The 19,590-nt window shown below is 43.7% G+C and overlaps 1 protein-coding gene across 1 annotated transcript in view; it reads left to right on the forward strand.

Annotated features, from left to right (window-relative positions):
• Positions 1-19,590, forward strand: part of SYN2 (synapsin II) — a 176,284-nt gene that overhangs the window by 148,105 nt on the left and 8,589 nt on the right. Inside the window, exon 10 of the mRNA XM_018915255.3 lies at positions 5,550-5,699. Within this exon, the coding sequence (XP_018770800.3) occupies positions 5,550-5,699 (150 nt within the window). The remainder of the gene's footprint in view (positions 1-5,549; positions 5,700-19,590) is intronic.

Here is a 19,590-nt window from a genome sequence, read left to right on the forward strand (position 1 = left end):
ATGGGAATGCTCATCAGCAAGGACATTTAGAATCTGTGAAAGACATTGAAATGTGGGGCTGTTTGCAGAGTTCACATCCACCAGAACATCTGGAAAAATTAGGATATCAACAGTTCTTACACTGCAGTTTTTACAATGAGGAGTGGAAAATCGTCTGCAGCAAGAGAGGGAGAATTTTTCTCCTTTTGTGTCCTTTCAGCAGGGGAAAATAAAATTTATTAAGGCTGGCACGTGCATGGTGCACTTGAGAGAGCTGAGCAGGACAGGCAGCTCAGAAATCCTGGGCTGCAGCTCCATCCTGGGAGATGTGGCCTCCTGTTTCCATGGGGATGCCACACCCAAAATGAGGGAAAAATGAGGGAAAAATGAGGGGAAGATGAGGAAAAAATGAGGGGAAAATGAGGAAAAAACGAGGGCTTGGGTACCACTGACACCTTAATCCTGCAGAGCTCACCTGACAAGGAACACACAGATGCCCTGATGAGTGAAATAATGCTGGCAGATTTGTTCTTCCTGATTTTCACTTGGCTCATTCAGCCAGTGTCACCTCCATGAGGAGGACACAGGTGTGCGTCACCCACCCTGGGAGGGAATGGGAATTAGGGGAGAATTCTACCCAAGTTTTCTTCAGCTATCCAGACCAGTTTTCTGCTCTCCAGAAAACTGTCAGCTCCAGGAGGAAGAGGACAAAATACTGATGTTATTATTCAAGCCCAAACCCCCCTGTGTTGTTCTGTGGGGGTTTGGGCTCTTTGCAGATTTTAGGTGGGGGATGGAAGAGCTAACTTTGCCTTTTCCAAACCTGGTGGTGCTCCCTGAAGAAACTGCCTCCTCCAGAGGAACACAGTGGTTCTTCCTGTCCTACTGCAAGGAACTGGCTCCCAACTCCTCCTGGGGAGGAATGAACTAATTAAAGGATGGCTCAGCTAAGCAGAGGGGCTGTCAGGTGGATCAGGATGAGAGCCAAGTTCTGATTCTGTGTCACAGCCTCATCTCTTCATTTTAGTGCCTGTTCTTTCCCCCTCAATGGGAGTTCTCAGCTGCCAGGCATCAGACAAGCTGTAGAAACAGGATTTTTATTAACACATCACTTCAACATGCAGCTATTTAACTGCCTCCCTTCTTCTTCCTGAGGATACATCAAATCAAGGTCCATTAAACTTTGAACTTCTTAAATATAAGGGCTTTTCCCCTTTTAAAATTAGCACTTCTGAGGTTTCAGTACAAGAAGGAGCAGAGCATTGTTTATATTTCTGATCCCACTGTTTCATTCTTGGAAAAGCAAAGCTCTGGGAAAATGAATAAAAGCTCAGAGTGGTGATGGGAGCAGTAAAAGAGAACAAATGTACGAGAATCCTTCAGAGTGGCCTCCCAGAAGTCTCCCAAATTTTGTTTTAGATTAAATGGTTTGCTGCAGGTGTCTTCCCCACTTGCTTCATTTCTCCCTGAGCTAAATTAAAATTAGCTCCCAAGTGGTGTTTTTGACTTGGAAAGGATTTCAAGAAGAAAACTTTCACTGAAAACCAACAGAGGAAATGAAGAAACAGTGTTTGTGCACAATTGATGGAAAGTTCTGTTCTTGGCCTCGAATTCTTCAGAAGCTCAGCTACTTCTCCTGTCCTCCCATCCAGGACAGAATTCTCTGCTCAGCTCAGGGAGGGAGCCAAACCCAGCTGTAATCATTGAGAAACTCAGATGTCTCTCGTAATTTCTGCTCTGGAACATTGCTGTATTCACCCACCACAGGGAATGGTTTTGCCCAGTTCCCACTCTGCCAAGCATGGACCTTCCAAATCACCCTGATTTAATTCCCCCTTCCCCTGGACTTACCATTGATCCTGTTTTCTCCTGGAATTCCTGGGCTTCTCCCTCAGGAGATCCATCTATCCTGCCAGACTCCCTGGGCACTGACAGACTGACAGCCCCTGGCTGCTCCACCGTGTTCCTCTTGTATTTCAGCATCCTGGGAAATGCCTTTTCCCCACTTTATCCACAGGATTCTTTACCTCTGCCCTTCCTTTAACCTCCCCAGCTCTGCCTTTCCCAGCCCTTCCCAAAACTCTGCCCAGCACATCCCAATCCCTGGGGGTGAGCAGCAGAGCTGGGTTTGGGAATTTCTCCCTCAAACACCATGATCACTTTGCAATTACTGATACCTTATGATTGCTCTGGCTCCTTTAGAAATCCCATTTCCCTTCCTAATTACAGAATTTCTCTTCTTTGTGTTGCCAGTCTCAGTCTTGTACCCCAAATTTGAGCTATTCACCTTTCTCACCGATATTTACAGTCAGTCCCTGGGTGATAAGAGAAATTCCTCCCAAAGAGCTGGCCACTGAAATGAAAGGACATTGATAGAAAAATGCAAGTTCACAGTGATATGAATTAAGTGCCTGTAATTCACAGTGACCCATGTTTGTACTGGCATCTGCAAGGAATGTATTTGATTTTATAAATTACAGATGTCCTTTTTTTATTCTGTGAAATCCTCTTAGTGGGAAACTCCAATATTTTAAATAGCTGAACTATATGCTGAACTAAAAACTGGCTGGGTTTAAGTGAGATTTTAAATCTAGCACAGGCTGTAAATAAACTATTTATAAACAGGGAGTTTGTGTATGTTTAAACTTTGTCAAATCTTCTGAGGGGGGGGGAAATGCCAGCCTGACATTCCTGTAGTCACTCACAGGATTTAAAAGCTGTTGGTGTTGCCCAAAATATTCTTAAGATACATTTCTATAAAATCAAAATAGAAAACAGTTGTCATTAACTCTTATACTAGGAATGAAAACTGACTGTATTCTCGGAAAGGAAAAGAAAATACCCCAAAAATCACCATATAAAGCATCCACCTGGATCTCAGCTGCTCCGCCAGGGAGTGCCAGAGGTGCTCTGTTGCCACATCTTTGGCCAACAATATTTGTGCCCTCGGGGCAACAAACCCAAGGATTTTCACAAGGTCAAAGCCTGTCCAAGTGATAAGAGACTGATAAGGACAAATGGCTCTGGTTTAAATGCCAAATCTGTTTGAATCTGCCTCAGTTTGTGACTATGCCTGAAAATTCTTCACTCAAGGAGTGTAAGAACTTCTCCACTGGAGTGGCCACGAAGATCTGACACCTCAAGGCTCCTTATTTTCACTTTTCCCACCAGTTCTGCTACACACCAAGGCAGTGCCTCCCAAAGGAAGCTGATGTGTGAACTTGCAGTTGTAGAAGTACTTGAGAGCACAAATTCAGTCCAAACCCAATCCTCCAGATCTTAATCCTGCCTAATCCTTTGGCAGGATTCATTGGAGGCAATTTATTTCACAGTCATTCCAAGTAATTGTTTTAATGTAAGTGCATGGTAAACAAAGGGGGTTTTTTTGCTTGTGAAACTTTGAACTGATGTTGGGTAGGAGGGGGGCTCATCTACACCCTATGGTGCACGTTTTTAAAAATAGATCTCATTAAACCAGAATTTTTACAGCCCAAACATCACTCCTGCTCTGAAAACCAGATGGATTGCAGTGAAGAACCAAACATCCTTTACACCAAAACATTCTGTATTCAGTCATCATTAACACTGCACAGTCCTGGCACTTTGGGTCCCTCCAGGCACCAAGCAAATCCCTCTCACAAGAACCAGCTCAGGATACACAGAAGTTGCTCTTGAACGTGATAAATACAATTTTTAAAATAGCAGCAAGTGAGCAGAAATGAACATTAAAGAGCCACTCAACCTGCAAGGTCACATTTCACCCCTCCAGAAATATCAGCTCTTATTGGTGGATCAACTCTTCTCTCAATTAATGGAAACCACTGGCACGTTCCACTTGAAGCTATGGTTGTTAAAAGAGATGGCAAACTTTAAAGAACCTTTCAGTGCACTTATTAAACATCTCTTCTCTGCTGTTGATGTGGCCCTAGAGTCAAAACCAGTCACTCATTTCTCAGGAAACATTTGCTCTGGAGTTCAATTATTGTGCATTGTTTACTCTGGGGTTGTTTTCAAGCCTTTTGGCTGTGAGGAAGCTCAGAGACCTCCTAGATGTGAAAATCCCATCACAATCACTGCCAATATTTTGGTTGCCAGCACACAATGCCAGTGAATCTTGTAAATGAACAAACAGAAGAATCATGGAAATTATTTGGGACTTCAAGCTAATCCCATTATTGGAACAAAATCTTTCTTTGTCACTCAGGAAGAATTTCTACAGCTCTCACCATAGTTTGAAAAGCTCAAGATTTATATTATTTATAAATAATAAATCCTTCCCAACTACTGCAAGGTGCAAATACTCCTCTAAACACCCAACTTCTGTGTCTAATTCCTAGAAACCCTTGAAAATCTAAAGAAGGAAGGCAAAACTGTTCTTTGTTAATAAAGGAGATGTTCTGTGGAGGTTGGGGGATTGAGAAGAGTTTTGCTGCCTCTAAATCCCTTCCACCTCAGGAAGGATGGAAGGGATTTAGAGGGTGTATTCCTGCTCTCCAGACTGATCCCTGTGCACCCCTCAGATAACAAAACTCTTCCACCCAGAGCTGTGGGAAACACCACAGTGCAGCACTGCAGGTGACATGAGCATGTCCTGAGGCACAGGCAAAAAGAATTGCAGCTTCTCAAAAGTGAATGAAACCCTATCATTTTCCTAAGTAGGAATGCCCAGTGCCCTTGTGAGTAACAGCTGGGCTTATGCTATTATGCTTTTATTTCCCATGAAACAAACACAGAGGGGGCAGAAGTGCATACACTGAGAAATAACAAATATTCCAGAGAAATAACAAATATTCTGGAGAAATAACAAATATTCCGCATAAATAACAAATGTTTTGGAGAAATAACAAACATTCTGGAGAAATAACAAATATTCCGGAGAAATAACAAATATTCTGGAGAAATACCAAGTGCTTGGGACCCACTGAAGTGGCAGAATTCAGTATTGGTTTTATTCATCAGAATGGGTGTGATAAATAACCAGAGAGCACTATTAACTGTCATGTTTAGAGTGGAAATGTGCCCATTTTTGTCTGCCTCTCTGCCATCCTGCTTCCTCTGTAGAAGTCCTTGCCTGTTCTTTGCAGCCACACAGCTTTTTAGAAAGGGTTACCAATAATAACAAGGTGTTATTTAAAGTTTTTCATTCATAAGGATCCAGATTTCCCTAGCAAAACCCCACAGAGTGCCAGGGAGTGAAGTTGAACTCTGCATTTCCCTGGGGTAATTCAGCTCCTCAACATGGAGTGAGCCCCAAAAGCAGGGAAGGGAGGAAACCTCAGCTGAAATTCCTGCACAGCCTGAGATTGTCCTTATTAGCCCTGTGCTTCCTCTCCCTCCCCAAGGTGTGTGCAGTGAAGCTTTTTCTGGAAGGTTCTTTCTCTTCCCCTTTGGTGGGAGCTGGGGAGGGGAAGGCATCCCAAAGTTGCCGTTCTCTCCTTGATTTTCTGATGGAACCCATAATGCCTGTAATTCTGGTGTACTGAAAGCACTGCTGTAAATGCCCAGCCTGCCCTCCTGCAGGGGTGAGGAGGATTTCCTTCCCAGCACTGATGTCCTGTTGCATTTTGCAGGTGATGGACTGCGCCATGCCCCTGATTGGGGAGCACCAGGCTGAAGACAGGCAGCACATCACCGAGTTAGTCGTAAGCAAAATGAACCAAATGTTGTCCAAAACTCCTATTCCATCTCCTCAGAGACCCACTGCCACTCAGCAGCCTCAGGTAGGACAAAATCAAATTTAAATTCAATTAAAATAGAGCATCTTGGTCTATCATTTTAAGCACAAAGTTTTTTGGACAGCTGTGGAACCTCAAGGATTTGGGAACTCACCAACACATTTTATCAGTTTGTTTTATTTCCAAGAGATTGTGTCCAGATGTAATCAAGAAGTGCAAGTATTGCTGTGTTTCTGCCTGTGGGTTCAGGGAATCACCAGGCTTTGTACTGCTCCCTTTCAGTCCCATATATAAAATATCTTGGAAATACCAAGGAGCACTGTCATGGAAAACCCTTGTCCTGAGGATGTCAAAAATAACACTGAATCATTCTTGTTCTTGTGAGAAATTAATGAGGTTATCATCTTTGTTTAACGTGCTGCAATTCATGAAAATACCTCAGAAATCTAGGAAGCTCCTGAAATATGTTCAGAAGCCATGGGCAAAGGTTGCAAACAGATGCCCATTTCACTCCTTTTACCTTGCATGGCCTGACAGCTAAAGTGTGTGGATGAAGAATTCTGCCCCTGGCCCAGCTGGCTTCCAGGAGCCACCTTTGTGCTTCCATTTCCATGCTTTAAAAACGTGGGGTTTATTGTGGTGATCCTTTTAACAACTTTGGGGAGTGTGGTGTTTTTGTAAAAGAACAGTTGGGAGAGCAGTGGATTTGCTGGGTGGAATTGGATGGGTGAGGAATTGGGTGGAATTCAATAGCAGCCAGTAACAAGTGCTGACCTGGGGGCTCTGTACCTAAAAGGGGTCTCTAAACCCCATTTTTTGCCAGGACTGAGTGGCAGGGGGTTGCCTTTAGACTGAGAGATGTTTAGATTAGACATCAGCTCTTTAGAATGAGGTGAGGAACTTGAGAAGTTTGTGCAGAGAAGCTGTGGGTGAAATAGAATCAAATCCACCCTGCCCATCACCTGTGAAGGGTTTTGGTGCTGCCCTGGACCTCCTCCCTCCAGGGGCATCAGCTGAACACCAGAACCAGCCAACCTGGAAGCCAGGAATTACCAAGCCCCAAGAGCTAAATACCAAGCCTAAATCAAGGATCTATTTTTGCTCCCAGCAGGCTCCACACCAGGTAAACAATTTGAGAACAATTTTGTGGCCTACCTCAGACAGACCAGTTCTTGAGGCAGAGTGACTAATTTGTTCTTCAAATACCTCACCATGCTTTAAGATATAAAAATATCCCATTCCACATGAAAAAATAAGTGGTGTGGCTTCTATTTATGTTGCAGCCACTTGAAACTAAGCACAAAATTGTTTCAGCCACAGAACCACATACAATGGAGAAGTTTCCATCCAACATGACTCAAGTCCATTGTAAAAAGGGCACTGAGAGGGAAAGAAGGGGAAAAAATAAATCACCTTTTGCCAAAATATTTCCTTTTAGGAGCAACAGATTATCCAGATATTAAAATGAAGCAAAGAGACAAATTTAGAGTTTCCCAGTCAATACAAGGCAACAGAAATCAGAATTTAAAGTAGTAACACACATGGCTGTCCCATGAAACGATTAATATTTGATATTTCGCATTATGGGGTCTTGGCTGGGCTGTGCTGGGTTTCAGAGCAGCCAGGGGAGGAGGAGGGTTCACTGCTGTCCTCCAAAGGAGCTGGCAGTTGGTTGGATGCAAAGAAAATTCCCAATCATTCCCAAAGAAAACCTGCCCACCTGAGTCCAGAATGAAAGTAGGATCCAAGGAGCATCTTTAGAAGGTTCCTAATTTCCTCAGCCATTGCTGTCACTCAGCATGTCCATGGAAAGGGGTTTTTGCTCTTCAACCAGAGTTCTGGATGGATGCAGAGACAATATTCTGGCATGGTAGAATTCTGGTTGGTTCTTTTTAGTTTAGGTTATTCCTGAAGGATTCAGCCCTTTCTGATGGCAACAAGATGTTATTCCACATTAATCTTCTTTTCCTCAGCCTATCCTTACATTATAGATTGCACTTGAGCAAAAAACTGCTGTGGAAACCAGAGATATCCCTTCAGAATATTTGCAATATCTGTCAGCTTTCCTCTCAGTTAATCAGACTCTTAAAATTGGCCTTGTTCTACCAGCTCAGGGCAGCTAAAGGGAACCTGATTTTCTGCTGAAGATTCCATTTGCAAATACCCATAAATCTCCCCAGCTTTAGGGGAAAACCATGAAACACATTTGTAGAACTTGAAGCAGATAACTCCTCATGCCCAGTTAATTTTTAGCTGGTTTTGCTAAGAGTAAAATCAGCCTGTTCAAAGCAAGCTGCCCCTTTCACCTTGGAACAGCCTTTCCTCATGCAAGAAATTATTTCCCACTCTTGAGAAACAGCCAGTTCATCTGCAGGGCAGGGGGACACTGCCCATTCCTACATCTGATACAAGATGCAAAGCCAGATTTATCCCAAATATTTATAATTTATCCCAAATCAACTCTGTGCATATGCAGAAACCAAAGTACTGGAGAGATCAAAGAGTAATTGCTGAGTTTTGCTGCTTCTGCTTTTAAATGAGCAGCCTGTGCTCAAGAGGGCAGCTCCAGGTGTGCCAGGTTCTGGATTTCTTTATCACCTGGGGGTTTCAGAAGTGTTTCTATTTTAGTCCAGACTGGGTGGACTGTGCATAAAACAAGCCTCAATTTATAAAGGCCCACAGTGGTCAGCCCCACTCCAATTAAGCATCCATCAGGAAACAAATCAGTGATTGGGAAAATCAGCCTTTGTTTGGCACTGGGCAGCCAAGTGCTGGTGGGGATGGCTGGCCCTGCAGTGCTCCCTGTCCCAGTGCCAGGGGGAGCAAATTCCAGAGGGAAACCTCCCAGGGCAGGGCTGGGATTGTTCAGCCCATTCAGGCTGAGATATCTGAATGGGGAGGTTTCTTCCATCTGGGTTTTCTATGTTCTTTGTTCATTTGTCTGCAAACTCTGGCCCAGACTCTGTGGCAAGTTCTGCTGGTGCACAGAGGGCAGAGAAGTTGGGCAGGAGGAGACTTGGACTCACAGAAATTCTACCTGTTGTGGTAAAAAAATCCATTAAAAGGAAGCTGTTTCTGTTATTGAAATCATGATCGTTTGTTTTACCCCACACCATGCTGGAAACAGAACTTTATCTAGGAATATGATTCTAAAAGTTTTCCATAAACAAACCTGCTCTATTTGCAGGCAACAAAATTATGGATTTTCCATATTTTCTAACCTCTTTGACCAATTTTGACAGATCTTTAAAGAAGCCTCTTTCATATTTTCCCCAAAAATCAAGAAAATAGATTACCCCACCCAGTGACTCTGCTCTCTGGCTCATTCCTTGACCATTACATTTGTGTCTAAAACAATAAAAATGGTCAAGCACCCACTCAGAGCTGCCTGTCAGGTCCTGGGGTGAATTGTGCTGGAGGAAATCTGCAGAGAAAATGACATTGTCCACGAGGATCACATAAATGCAAATGTTTATGGGCATGAATCACCATAAATGCAAATGTTTATGGGCATGAATCACCATAAATGCAAATGTTTCTGGGCGTGGCAGCAGCTGAGGCTGAGGGAAATCCTGTCAGGGAAATGTCCATTCAGTCCTGGTGCATTACCCACGAAAGAATAAGGGATTTATTTCCTTGATGGAAGGGAAGAAGGAAGGAATTGGTGCTGCAGAGGCACAGAGCATTCCCAGCTACATCCTGGTTCTGGCTGGTGTCCAGGAGAGGAGTGGCCCAGTGCTAATAAAGCAGTTATCACCTCGGTGTGTTCTCCATTCCCTGGCCCTTCCCATGCTGTAGTTCATCCAGTTTTATTGTTCCATGGCCAGAGAGAAAATTGAACCACACGTGGACATGGTGTAAATAACAAAAGTGTGAATTCCAGAGAGAAAATCAATCCATCAGCCAACCCCCTGTCCCTGGGTTTCCACAGGATCAGCCACAGTTCTTCCACTTCCATCTCTTGGATTCAGTGGAATTTTTTAGAGGAAAATACTTCTGATGAGCAGCAATTTGCTTCCAGTCACTGAAGTTGTTATGATGACCAGAAAATGCAGTTATTTGGTTTGATCTTGGCTGAAGGGACCACATTTAATTGGGAAGGATCCCCTCATGGATTTATTTGGAAATGGAGTCCAAAAGGACTTTTGGTCCATAAAAATCCTTTTAAATCATAGTCCTTGGTAAGATAAATTACATTTCTTATTAAAATACTTGTTCTTGTGGATGCCTTCCTAAACACATTGATAGAGAATCCAAACCATTGGCATCAAAACCCACGAGGAGCAAAGAAAAATATTGCAGAGGCACAGAAATGGCACAGCCTGGAATGCAGCAGGTTCCAAAGGTTATTTCAGCCAAAAGCCATTCTGAAACTGTCGGTTTTGCTGGAGGTGGTGCCCCCTTCCTGCAGCATTTCAGTTATTTGCATCCCAGCGACACCCTGTGGCTTCTCTTCTGCAATGAACCACTTGGGGATAAATAGAATCAATCTGTTATTTATTGTTACAGTGCATTATGTCCCATTCCATAAGCTGTAGCACATTAAAAATCCATTTTTCTATATATTTTACAAAGCAGAAATCCTCCATGCTGGAATATTTTTCATCATGTTCCTGTAATGCATTCCTTTCATTTTTTATTATTATTTTTATATGGAATATATTTTAATTGGCTACATCAATGTGCACATATAAACCTATATATATATATGTGTGTGTGTGTGTGTGTAGACACACAATGTCTATCTGTGTGTGCTTATTTTGATCAAAAGGGGTTTTTAAGCTCTTAGTTTTTATGTTAGTGAAAATAAAAGAACAGCTGTTACTCTTTCAGATCCCAACATAAACACAGGGAATTAAGAAAAGCAGCAGAAAATAAACAAGCAGGAGCCTGAGCTCACCACAGCCTTGTAAAAGGCCACATTTGGGGCACAGTAAAATTTATTTATCACAAGTATAAAATGATGGATGGTTTTTTTCCTACACTGAGGTTATTTTGTCCACCTTTGAACATGACCCCAGCTCAGGGCAGGATCTGCACGTGTGGGACAGAGGCCCAAGAGAGGCAGGAATTGCTGCATGAGGGATGTTCATGTATTTAAAACAGTCCCTGGTTCATTAACAAGGTTGGATTTATTTTGAGCATTTGAACTCCTCATGCAGGTATTGCAATGCATCCAAACCACAAAGTTCATGCTGGAAAATAAACCCTGAAACCTTGAATATTGATAAGGACACAGCACATGAATAACTGAGCAGGAATTGTACTGACAGAGTGATGGTGAAAGTGGAAATGATTGGTTTAAAATCCTGCCTGAGCCCCTGCACCAGCAGATGGGGTGAGAGCTGCTCAGAGCTGGGTTTGAGTCTCAGGTGAATAACTGGGGATAAACCTGTACAAACTCTGGGACTGCAGCTGGGAATGACTCCAGAAGAGGAGGGTGATGCAACCAGAACACTGACAATGGTTATCCTGCTCAGCTTGCTTCAGCCTGCCAAGAAATAACCAAGGGTGCCTTGAGGGGATCTGATGGCCTTTAGAGTAGAGAAAAATACACTAAAGGGCATATATGAAAGGTTTAGGGTTATTTCCCCTAAATTTCCACTGACATCAACAGAAATTTGTCCAAATTAAATAAAGTTTTCTGGGTGCACCCTGATTTATTTTTTTTTAATTTCTGAGTACTCTATGTTGAATGCCTGTCACCAGCAGTGTACCTGGGAAAAGAAATGATTTCTGCAGAAAAGCCAACAAAAGCTTGGTAAGATAAAAATTTGCTCACAAAGTACTGGTTAGAGGAGGAGCCCAAAGGGAAAAACCCCTGACAGGGTCAGGCTTCAGGGCCAGGAGGATTTGGAGGATCTCAGCTGTCTGTAGGATCCAGTGCTCCAGCCTTACTGCTGATTTTTTAATTCAGAAAGCCACAAACCAAAACAATTATTATACTTAACAGATACTTTCCCACATTTCTCTTAAACAAAACAACATTAATATTCTCTTTTTTCTTCATTCACACAACAAAATGATGCTTTTCCTAACTTTTTATTGCCTCCTGCCGGATGATCTCCTGATCATCTCCAAACTGCCAGTGGTGTTGGGAATTCTGACACTCCATGGTCCCTCCCCTCAAGAGGAAAGAAAATATTTAGGATTTAAAATAACCCTGAGCCCACCACATGGAGGGGCCTGTCTGTTCTTGGTGGATTCTGTGAGAAGCAGCTTTTTGGTCCCACAGGTGTTATTTGGAGAGTGCAGGGATTCTCCTGATTCCATTCCAGAGCAAAGCCCATCCTTTTCCAAAGGAGAGCCAGGGCAGCCACGGGCCCATGGCCACAGAGCAGGAAAAGCTGCCAGACACAAACAGGGCACCCAGGCTGGACCTCTCTGCTCTGTCATGGTGCTGCCATTACTGTCATAGACAACACCCTTTGTTGGGTTTATTATTATTATTTATATTATTTTCCATCTATTTTTACTCTCTGGTTGTTTATTTAAACTGAACCTAACAGAATTTCCCTTTTTTTTAGAGGCTTTTCCTTGGTCTCCCTTCCTTTCCCCAACGTGTTGGGTGCTTCCTCTCTACTTTTTTTTGTTTGTGTGTTTGTTTGTTTGTTTGTTTGTTTGTTTGTTATTATTCCCTGTCTCCACTTGACTTCTCTGTTTGATTTCTCTGACCTTTCAATCAGACCCAGTTAAGCAGAGGGGGTTGGCTTTTCTCCATGTTTAACTTGCAGGAATTCTGCTCCTCTCCCCAGAAATCCCTGCCATGGTTTATTTTCAATAAGGACCATGCGTGTCAAAATCTCTAAACAAGGAGAAGCACCAAGAGGAATTATGGAAGACTCCAAAGCCAGAGCAGCTCACTTTCAACTTTTCTTGATTTTTCCATTTACACAAATAAAAACAAGCAGCCCTCACACACAGACACACTTCCAACTCTGGAATATGGGGATGGACTTGAGCTGCCAGCAGAGCAAACTTGTGCTCAGCTGCTTCAAAATCCCCCTCCAGGGTCTTTCAGCCTCTAGCAGAGACTTTTCAGAGCTCAGAGCAGCCCCCAAAGCTCCTGGGGGTGTTGGAGAGCAGCAGCAGCACCTTGAGGAGCAAGAAGAGCAGCTGTGGATGGTTGTTGGGTTTGGTTTCCACCAGAGCCCTGAAATTCTCTTTTATTTGGGGACAGCTCAGGTGTCTCACCCAGTGCCTCTTTTCTGTGCCGCCTCCCACTCCCCTGTGACCCTAAACCACAAAATGGGGGTTCTCAGGCTGGGCTTGAGGCTGCTCCAGCAGCTTTTTCCCAGCCTTTCTCATTTCCAAGGATAAACTTCAGCCCTGAGTGGGTCCAGTACCGATGGATCTCTGCAAGGTGAACTTCTGCAGCCTTTAGGCTCCTCCTGTTCATGCAAGGACCTCTTGCCATCCCATATTTCAAAACAGCCATCAAAAGAACCTTCTTTTTGTAAAAACTGGAGGAGCAGACACAGCACAGCATCCCCCAAAATCCCTGGGCTCAGGGGTCAAAGCTCCCCTTTGACTGCAGCCCCCAGCCCAGGATTTGGGCACTGTCCAGCCCCACCTGACCCCCTGTGAATGGGGAGGAGGTTCCTCTGTACGCTGGGAAAGGTGAGAGAAATCCTCCTTGCCAGTCCCAGGATGTTCTCCTGCATCTCCTGGGCCTTTTTCTCTGCTTTTCCTTCTCTTGGAGCTCTCCCCCTGCTCCAAGCTCCCTTCACACCCAGTGTCAGCACACGGGGGAGCTCGCTGCTATCCCAAATTCCCTCCCTGCCTGTGGGGAGCAATCTTCTCCTGCAAAGAGCTGCCTGAAAGCTGCTGTGCCACTGCGTGCTTTCGGTGTCCCCTGCTCCAAAAGCACAAGAGGAAATCGGATTTCTTCAAGCAGTATAAGAGCTGAAGATGAAATTCAAAAAGCATCCTTGTCCCTTACAATTATTGCCTGGCTCTGGGAGGAAGCAGAAAGCTTCCAGAGCTGAAGGCACTTCAGAAATGCATTTTCCCTGAGAAGTTTCTCTAGAAACCTCATCAAACTGAGAGATGGGGTTAACTTTGTGCAGCAGAGTAACAGAAAAAAAGGCTGGAATGGACAGTGGGAATTGAGCTGTTCCAGCATCTCAGGGAACATGCTGCAGTGTCCATGAGAGCAGCACTGAGCTCTGCCCTGAGCCACCCACCCTGCTGGGAGCATCCCTGCCCAGGTGGAGAAAAAAAAAATTATCATTTTGGGAAAAAAGAGATCTTGAAAGTCCCTTCCAACCCAAAGCATTCTATGATTTTATGATTTTTAAGACTAATTCAAGAGGGAAGCAATTGTCTGGGAAGGAATTGGTTATCTAGCAATGGAAAACAGTCTGTACAAAAAAAAAAAATTAAAATACTTTTAATGATTTTTTTAGGAAAAAAACCCTTTTCAACACATTTTTTAAATACTGTTCCAAGTAAAATTCTCACTATTTAGCTTGTTTTGCGCTCTGAGCAGGCATTTCCTACCCACCCAGGGGAAGACCCTGACAGGTTTTGCAGAGGTTCTTTGGAAATTTGGCTGGGCAACAGCAGAAGCTGCTCGAAGTTTTTGAATTCTCTATCACAGCTCCAGCACAAAGGAACCTGGGCTGGCCCCGTTTTTGCTGAGTGTGTTTTGCACACAGATTCCCTCAGTGCACAAGGGCAAGGCTGGACAGGGCACTCCAAAACTGTGTAAAAAGCAGGAGGGAACTGCTTCCTCTCAGGCAGCAGGAAGGTGGGTTTCTAAATCTCATCTCTCCATTGTAGCTGCTTCTCTCAGTCCACAGGGAATACAAAAACCAGCAAACAGCAGAATTTGTGGTGGGAAATGGATTTGTAGAGAGTTTTCAGGGCTTGACAGAAGGCTCACACAGGGTGTATCTGTATGTAAACTTTGAGATAAGAACTGTTGGCTTAGAAATGCCGTAGAATATGGCAGATATTGTTAAAAGAGAAATAGAAGAAGTTTTAAAGGATGGTTTTGTAAATAAGACTGGATACTTTAGAGAAATAGAACTATGAAAGATGCATTGCAGTAAGACCTATGAGGAGTAATTTTATATTATTGGCTTTAAAGCATCTACAGCATAGTGCAGCAAAAAGCTAATAAAGCAAGAAACACTTTTAGTGTTTGCAATTAGGAAATAGCTTCTAATCCAGATAGTGTGCATTATAACACCTGCATTGCCTCACCCTTCCCATGAGACTGAAAATAGAATAAAGGTTTTTAAACACTCCTCAGTTACCCCATCTCTGGGTAGCAAAAAGCCCAACCCAACATTCCTGGTCCTGTTCATGGCACCCACTGGGGCAGCTGGAGCCAGGGAAGCCCCAGCCCCACTCACTGCCTGCTGCAGGGACAGAGCAGGAAGCAACAAGTCACTGAGAAATTCTGTGCTTTGCATGCTCCACTGCAGGACTGCTCTGCTCTGCTAAATCTCACAGCATGTGCTCATTTGCAGCCCAGTTTTATTCAGTTTATCAGCATTTCATCTTGGTTTGCTTTGGCCTTTGGCTTCAAACTGCCCCCAGTTTCTGTGCATAAAACCCTTTATTTTATTAAACTAGGCAGATTGGGTCTTCCAAAGCTGCACTGAGCTCTGGAGAGATTCTGGGGTTTTCACTGCACAAATCATTCCCTTTAGATTTCAGCTGGTGAGGGAGCTCTGCCTTTGGGACAGATGGATTTCTATTATTGAGTAATATATTGATTACATGTATATTTTTACATAATATAATTACTCAAAAAATAATAGTATATAATTCCATTATTACATTTATAACAAATATAAATAATAGAAATATTATAGTAATTAATTAATTATTACATATATTATATTATATATATTAATAATATTAAATATTATATTATATTATATTATATTATATATATTCTATTAATTATATTATATTATATGATATTATATTATATTATATTATATTATTATAATTATATTATATGATATTCTACTTCTACTTCTCTTCTATTCTCTTCTCCTTATATTCATGATTCTCTCATTCTCATTTATTCTCCCCCATATAATATTTATTCTATTATATCATATCATATCATATTTAATTATATTATATCATATTATCTTAACCTTCTATTCTATTCTATTTCTTATATTCTAGTAATTATTTTTATTAATAATGATGTTATTATTAAAATTATTGTAATTTTTTAGCTCCACTGATCAATTTCATTCTTTCTTTAGGATATTTTAGCCCCACAGTATTCCAGCCCTGCATCCTCTACAGGTTTTAGTAGCACCCACCTACTTTTTTGTGCCAATTTAATTAATTAATAATCTACTGGAGTTCTGCATCCCACTGATGTCCTTCCCAGTATTTTTTGTCCAATAACTGGTTTTTCCTCAGCAGCCACTTCCTTTCCCTCAGTGCAGCTTTACCTTCTGCAGTGTAACTGGGCCATTCCCAATTTTTGGAGACCTGCTTTGGAATTCTGTATTCCATGAGTCAGCTGGTTTTCATTTCGGAGATGGAGAATGTTTCATTTTTCCCTGCCTCTCATTTTTAGCTTTTATCCCACCTGCCATCTTGCCTTTGCTCCTGTTTATCATCATCTATAACACTTCAAACACTCTTTTACTATTTACTTTCCACTTAAACTCTCTCAATGACTTCTCTCCCCAGCAATCACTTTTTTTTCTTGGTTCTCTTTTTACTTCAATGCTTTACCATTTATTCCTGTTCCTTTATGAGCTCTAACTCAGCTCATATTTTGGCAGCTCTCAATTGATCCCTCTCCTTCTTGACCTGAAAACCACAGCTTTCCCTTCAAATATTGCAATACCTATGAAAAGCTCCTGTCCTTGCATTACAAAGAAAACCAAACGAGACCCAAAAACAACTCTACGTGCTCCAAGTACAGTTCACAAAGTCTTCAACCTCAGCCAAATCAAAATCAATTTTTCCTGGGACTCTGTTTAGCATCTCTTTTGCCCAAGGGCCATTTCCCTGCCAAGTTGCTGCTTTTGCTCCCACCCATTTCAACATTCTTCAGACTGTTCAAAATTCAAGTGTCTGTGAATCCAATCTGCATTTATATAAAGGTAGAAAAAGAAATAATGCCTTGATCAAATCCTAATGCATCTTATTTGAAGAATAAACAGCTTTTCCTGTCAGTTCTGCCCCTAAAACTCTAAGGAGATGCTTTCAGGTAAGTGTGGAAAGGAAGGAAGCGCCACAGGGACATCTAGAGACATTTACATTCTAGATAATTAGTGGGGTTTGTGCTGTCATTAGCCGATATTCCTAAAGGTCATTATGCAGCCAAAGCCTCACTAGTTCTACCCAGAGCTGAGAAATCCCTGGAGAGGACTGCAGCATTCATGTGCCTTGGAGGCTTCCCCAAGTGGAGCTGCATTTTTGGGGGGCAGTTATACAAACAGCAAACCCCTGTGAGCAGGAGAGCCCCTTTGGGCAGCCCTACAGAATGTTCCTGTCTACAGCAGCAACCCCTTCTCCTTGGCAGTTTGGGTGGGATGTGAAAATTTTGTTCACAAAATGAAAACCAAAGGGGCTCCTCCTGCCATCAGCCACCACACCTCACTCAGGTAATCCTAAAGCATCCCAAACACACTCCTGTGTCACTGATTCTGCCCCAAACCATCCCAAAACCTCTCCTGTACCAGTGATTCTGCTCTTTAGCTCCTAAACCACCCCAAACACACTCCTGTGTCACTGATTCTGCCCCAAACCATCCAAAGACACTCCTGTACAACTGAGTTTGCTCTTTAGCTCCTTATCCATCCCAGGCACACTCCTGCGCCACTGCTTCTGCTCTAAACCATCCCAAAGACACTTTTGCACCACTGAGTCTGCTCTTTTTAGCTCCTAAACCATCCAAAGACTCCTTTGTACCACTGATTCTGCTCTTTAGCCCTGGGCATCCAAATGAGGACCCATGCAGGGCCATTTTCCATGACAAAATCCTGCCTTTAACCCTTGCTCCCTGCAGTGCTTGAACCCCAAATCCTGCCTTTAACCCTTGCTCCCTGCAGTGCTTGAAGCCAGCATGGCTGCAGAGCAGGGCTGCAGCACAGGAAAACATGTTTGGGCTGCAAGAAGGTGCTAGGGGGGTGATGGTGGAGGCTGGGCAGCAAGGGAGAACAGAAAATCAGCAAGAGGGGTGAATCCATGAGCTGGACAGGTCTGATGCAGCCCCTCTGCTCAGAGAGGAGCTCCCACAGCTGCTCTGGCAGCACCTTGCAGAGGTGAGAAGAACAGTCTGCAGCTCATCTGCCAGCAACTGGTGTTCCAGAAGGAGCCTGGGTTTTATTAAAGGCCTTGGCTCAGGGCAGCAAACAGGGCTGGTTCCAAGCCTGCCTTTAATATCAAGTATCAAGGTTTCTGACTGTCTGAAAGAAAGGCTCTTGAAAAGGGCTGGATTACTACAGACCATTGAAAAACCATGAGTAAGATTTCTCAATTAGGAATGTAATGCTAATTAGACTTTTTGGGTCAGCCTGGGTGGGTTGGCTAATTAGCCAAAGTATTATACCCATGTGATTGGCCTGGAGTGTGGGTGAGGTTCCTGGAAGCACCAGGTGATATCTGGTGAAAAAAAAAAAATAATAAAAATAAAAGGATGTGTGGGTGGTAAAATCAGGACAGCTGCAGTCAGTGACTGGGGAGGGGGAAATACACCTTCAGCAGAGAATGCACTGGAGAGGGGGAGCTGGGGGAAGGATTAGGGAGCTCCTACAATGTTTATTGAAAGCTTGGTTTGGGATAAAATCATTTCTTCGGGAGATGAGAGATATGCAGATTGCGTAAGGGCTGGTGGTGTCGTGTCAAGGCAGTGCAGTTGGGTGATAGAACCTGAGACATTTCAGAGCCAGAACAAATGGCAGATTTGCTCCAGCCTCGGGGCACGGGGCAGACAGAGGCCCTGCAGTGCTGTTCCAACATTAAAGTGCACGTGATTTCAACTGCCAGCCCGTGTTTCTGAATCAAACACCACTTTTACCTACACAGCCTTTTGTTTTAGTGGGAAAAGGATAACACTCATATCCTCCCTGGGCACCCTGTGCCCTGCAGAGCCCCAGGCTGGGCTCTGGCCCTTGGGAAGGGGAGGGAGCCCATCACCAGCTAATCATGACAATCACAATTATTTAACCTGCTGTGTGCTTTCTAACAAAGTCCCGAGGTCTGTTTGGGACTCCAGGAAGAAACCCTGGGAGTTCCTGAAGCTCAGTCCTGGTGGTTTCCCTCCCAGAGCTCTGTGCATGTCCCAGCGCCCCGGCAGCAGAGCGAGGGGTGCCAGGAGCATCCCAGCCCTGGGACAGGCAGGAGCTGCTCCTCCAGGGCTGCTTTCCAACCTCTCACCCTGGGGCAGCTGCCCTGCTCTCCTGGAGCTCCTGATGCCCAGGCAGATGCTGCAGGGAGCGGTACCCCCAACAGCCCGGGTGCTGAACATGCCCAGGGCAGCCCAGCAGCTCCTGCAGCAGGCTCTGAACGTCACAGCAAGGAGGGAAACAGCAAGAGAGGACTCCAACCCACACTAGAGCACTGTGACATTTCCTGGGGGCTTTGTCTTTCCTCACAAAAGTTTCTTATCTTCTACATATCCTCACCCCTTTAGTGATGCTCACCAGGTCAGGTAAATCCAGGAGCCCGGTTTGTGAGGATCATTGTTCACTCCTCATTTGGGCTCCTGCAGGTTGGTAACTCTGAATAATGAGAGTTTTGAGCTGCCCTGTGTCCTTTTATTTATGCAGCTAAAGCAGGCACAGCAACTTGCAGCAGCTGCATGCACTGGAGGGTTCTTGTGCCGTTAAGAGCTCAGCAGCTGCATTGCTGGGCAGGAATTCAGAGCACTAGGAGCAAGATTTATTCTGTAAATAAAGTACTAGGAGCGTGATCAAATACAAATCTATCAGAAAAAACCCCA

The sequence above is a fragment of the Serinus canaria genome, chromosome 12 (genome assembly GCF_022539315.1).
Source record: "Serinus canaria isolate serCan28SL12 chromosome 12, serCan2020, whole genome shotgun sequence".
Lineage (NCBI taxonomy): Eukaryota > Metazoa > Chordata > Aves > Passeriformes > Fringillidae > Serinus > Serinus canaria.